Source organism: Orycteropus afer, unplaced genomic scaffold (assembly GCF_000298275.1).
Source record: "Orycteropus afer afer isolate SDZICR_OR568_19922 unplaced genomic scaffold, OryAfe1.0 scaffold00325, whole genome shotgun sequence".
Lineage (NCBI taxonomy): Eukaryota > Metazoa > Chordata > Mammalia > Tubulidentata > Orycteropodidae > Orycteropus > Orycteropus afer.
In genome coordinates, this window is record NW_006921912.1 from 2,063,725 (window position 1) to 2,067,948 (window position 4,224).

At 48.3% G+C, this 4,224-nt stretch overlaps 1 protein-coding gene across 1 annotated transcript in view; it reads left to right on the forward strand.

Annotated features, from left to right (window-relative positions):
• Window positions 1-4,224, forward strand: part of HEPACAM (hepatic and glial cell adhesion molecule) — a 25,584-nt gene that overhangs the window by 17,042 nt on the left and 4,318 nt on the right. Inside the window, exons 2-6 of the mRNA XM_042782450.1 lie at window positions 452-793; window positions 2,126-2,407; window positions 2,672-2,771; window positions 3,480-3,553; window positions 3,861-3,931. Coding sequence (XP_042638384.1) covers window positions 452-793; window positions 2,126-2,407; window positions 2,672-2,771; window positions 3,480-3,553; window positions 3,861-3,931 — 869 coding nt within the window. The remainder of the gene's footprint in view (window positions 1-451; window positions 794-2,125; window positions 2,408-2,671; window positions 2,772-3,479; window positions 3,554-3,860; window positions 3,932-4,224) is intronic.

The window sequence follows — 4,224 nt, forward strand, 5'->3', positions numbered from 1 at the left end:
AAAAAAAAAAAAAAGAATAACAAATTTGCCCATAGAGGATAGAGATTTTTGACTATTTTTCTCATTGATATATTTGAAAGTCATAGAGCTGTCCTTGGCAACTAGTAAGTGCTCAATAACCATTTCTATGAATGTAGTGTAGCACTTATGGTATGGGTTAGCTGGAATCTTTTGCTAAGGGAAGGCAATAGCAGAAAGTGCCAGAGATGCAGAGGACTAGATGGAATGAGGATTGAAGACATGGGATGGGAATGAGGGATGACAGAGGAACACAGAGTATAGAGGGAGAGAAGATGGCACCTACGGGTAAAAAGCAAGGACTTCTCAGGAATGAAGAGAGTGAAGGGTTCAGAAGGATGAGGCATTGAGAGGTCAGAGGGCTTACAGGTGGGAGTGAGGGAAGGAGCCAGGGTCTGACACTGCCCTCTTTCCCATGGGCCTCTGTTCGCAGACCCCCTGGAAGGAGTGAACATCACCAGCCCGGTGCGCTTGATCCATGGCACCGTGGGGAAGGCGGCCCTGCTCTCCGTGCAGTACAGCAGCACCAGCACTGACAGGCCTGTGGTGAAGTGGCAGCTGAAGCGGGACAAGCCAGTGACTGTGGTACAGTCCATAGGCACGGAGGTCATTGGCACCCTGAGACCTGACTATCGAGACCGCATCCGGCTCTTCGAAAATGGTTCCCTGCTTCTCAGTGACCTGCAGCTGGCTGATGAGGGCACCTATGAGGTCGAAATCTCCATCACTGATGACACCTTCACTGGGGAAAAGACCATCAACCTCACTGTAGATGGTAAAATGCTCTGGCAGGGATAAAGTCTGGGACCATGACAGGGACTAGGGTGGCATCTGTAGGCCAGTACACTAAATAAAAACATAAATAATTGCCATCCAGTCAATTCCAACTTATAGCAACCCTGCTGAACAGAGTAGAACTGCCCCCATAGAGTTTCCAAAGCTGTAAATCTTTAAGCAAACTGCCACATCTTTTTTCCACGGAGCAGCTGGTGGATGGATTCAAACTGCTGACCTTTTAGTTAGCAGCTAAATGTTTTAACCATGGTGCTTCCAGGGCTCCTATTGGACCAGCACACTAGACCCAGGGAAAACCAATCCAAGAGCTACTTGGGAACTGAGAGTGAGCCACCTAGAAGTTAGAAGTTGGCAAGCCAGCACAGCTAATACATATAGAGTGTTTACTAGGTGCCAGAAACCATTCTAAGTGCTTTGTATATATCAATCCATTTAATGTTTATAAGCTCTGGTAGTGTAGTGCCTAAGGCACTTGACTGCTAACCAGAAGGCTGGTGGTTCAAACCCCCCAGCCACTCCTCAGAAGGAAGGTTGTATAGTCTACTTCCGTAGAGATACTGCCTCGGAAACCCAAGAAGGGGTCGCTATGAGTCAGGTCCAATTCAATGGCACATAACAACAATAATAATAATCTGTTGTTAGGTACCATTGAGTTGATTTTGACTTATAAAGACTCCATGTAACAGAGTTAAAGTGCTCCATAGAGTTTTGTTTTGTTTTTGGCTGTAACCTTTACTGAAGCAGATTATCAGGTCTTTCTCCCTCAGAGTCACTGGGTGGTTTTGAACTGCCAACTGTTCTCTTTCAGTTAGCAGCCAAGCACTTAACTGTTGGGCCCCAGGGCTCCTTAATAATAATCTAGGGATAGATAATATCATTACCCCTAATTTTGAACATGAGGAAAATGAAGCACAGAGAGGTTGAACAACTTACCCAAGGTCACACAGCTAGTAATGATAAAGCCAAAATTTGTACCCAGTTGGGCTTAGCCCAAATAAATTATTTCAAGCTGGGCAAGTTTCAGACATTAAAGTGCAGAAGTCTTGAAAAGGTATTTTGGAAGAAAGAAATGTAAGGCCTGTGAGGGCAGGGACTGTGGCTGTCTTATTCAGCACTGTATACTCTGCGCCTAGCTGATACTCAATAAATAGCTGGGGAGTAAATAAATGATGGGAAAGGATTGAGTTGGTGGTTGTGAAAGGGTCTTCTCACCCCACAAAAGTTGTGGTGTGTAAGAAGGTAGGAAGTCAAGAAAGAGACAGGAGAAGCTTTCTAACCCATGACTCACAGGCTCCCTACCTCTGGGGCCCAGTGCCCATTTCAAGGCCGCAGGTGGTAGTGGCTTCGACCACTGTGCTGGAGCTCAGTGAGGCCTTCACCCTGAACTGCTCACACGAGAATGGCACCAAGCCCAGCTACACCTGGCTGAAGGATGGCAAGCCCCTCCTCAATGACTCCCGCATGCTCCTGTCCCCTGACCAAAAGGTGCTCACCATCACACGCGTTCTTATGGAGGATGACGATCTATACAGCTGTGTGGTGGAGAATCCCATCAGCCAGGGGCGCAGTCTGCCTGTCAAGATCACCGTATACAGTGAGTCTTCCTGCCTGCCCTCCCTTGGGACTTAACGTCACCACAGGCATGTGCCCATGAAGGACAAAAGACATCCTAGACAGAGAGCCTCTGGAGGGAGTGAGAGGCAGAGGTGGACCAACTATCCAAGGAGGTCAACAAGAGGGAGGATGCAGCCCTGTACAAGCTCTGATTTAGGGCTCCTTTTCTCTTTCTTGACTCTAGGATACTTCCTTGCCACACTTCTTACCCACCTTCTCCCTCTCTGTTTCTCTCTCTCCCCAGGGAGAAGTTCCCTCTACATCATCTTGTCTACAGGAGGCATCTTCCTCCTCGTGACCTTGGTGACAGTCTGTGCTTGCTGGAAACCCTCCAAGAAGTCTGGGTAATTCTGCAAGTTCAACACCCTGAACACCCTAAGCCTTCCGTCCATTACAATCCCAAGCTCTAGTCTTTTCTTAGTGCCTTTAAATGCCTTTCTTCCCAGAGTCCTAAATCATTTCTCAGGGGATCCATCTTACAATTTTGTATGGAACCATGTCCTGTGTTCATGACCCTTAACAACCAGAGCATGGTAAAAAAAATGGGCTCACTTACTGACTCCTTTCTTTGAGCCAGGCACTGTGGTTGTGGTGCTATCTTTTAGTCCTCAGAGCCTTGGAGGAAAGATAAGAGATTACCTGTAATTGATAATGACCCTGAAACTCAGATTGACTTTCCTACAGCCTCTGGTAGCGTACTGCCTAAGGTACTTGACTGCTAACCAGAAGGCTGAAGGTTCAAACTCCTCGGAAGGAAGGTTGGGCAATCTATTTCCATAGTGACACTGCCTCGGAAACCCAAGGAGGGGTCGCTATGAGTTGGGTCTGACTCCACAGCACATAACAACAACAACAACAGTCACAGTCCTAGTAAGTGACAGACTCAGGATGCAAACCTCATTTCAAAGCTGACAAACTACCCCCCATTCTCACCCCATCCAGCCTATCTTCCTGTCACAAGGCCTCTTTTATGACCATCAACTCCCTTCCTGTGTCCCTACCCCTAGCCCAGACCTTGTTCGCACTGAATTGGAGGCTGTATTAATTTGCAGGAAGAAGAGGAAGCTGGAGAAGCAAAACTCCCTGGAATACATGGATCAGAATGATGACCACCTGAAACCAGAAGGTGAGCTCCCACCCACCCACTCACCCATCCCATCTGCACTCAGATCAGTGGGATGCTGGGAAAAGGCAGAACTGGGCGACAAGGAAGCCAGCCCTGCAGGGCCCCTTCCTCCACCAAGTGCACGAAGACTGCAGAACAGGGAGAGGTGCAGTCAAGGTAGGAGCCTGGGTATTTGGGATCCGATCCTCAGGTGGAGGTTGTGGTGGGGCTGTGACTGTGGCCACTTGGGAAGGAAAGAGCATAGGTGCTGACTGGTGGGGAGGGTTCTGTACTTGGGCCAGCCACCCCATTCTTTTTCCCTGTGCAGCAGACACTCTACCTCGAAGTGGAGAGCAGGAGCGGAAAAACCCCATGGCTCTATATATCCTGAAGGACAAGGTAAGCAGCTCTGGGCTGGGAGCTCCACAAACAAAGCCCCTACAGCATCCTGGCACTACTAGGCCATTTTATAGGTAATCCTCTATATACTCAAAATAGCCTTGTGATTTTTTTCTTGCGTTGGGCTGCTAACAAAGGTCGGCAGTTGGAATCCACCCAGACGATTCACAAAAGAAAGGCCTGCCAACTACTTCCATAAAGATTGTTGTTGTTGTTGTTAAGTGCCGTCGAGTCGTTTCCGACTCATAGCGACCCCATGCACAGCAGAACGAAACACTGCCCGATCCCGCGCC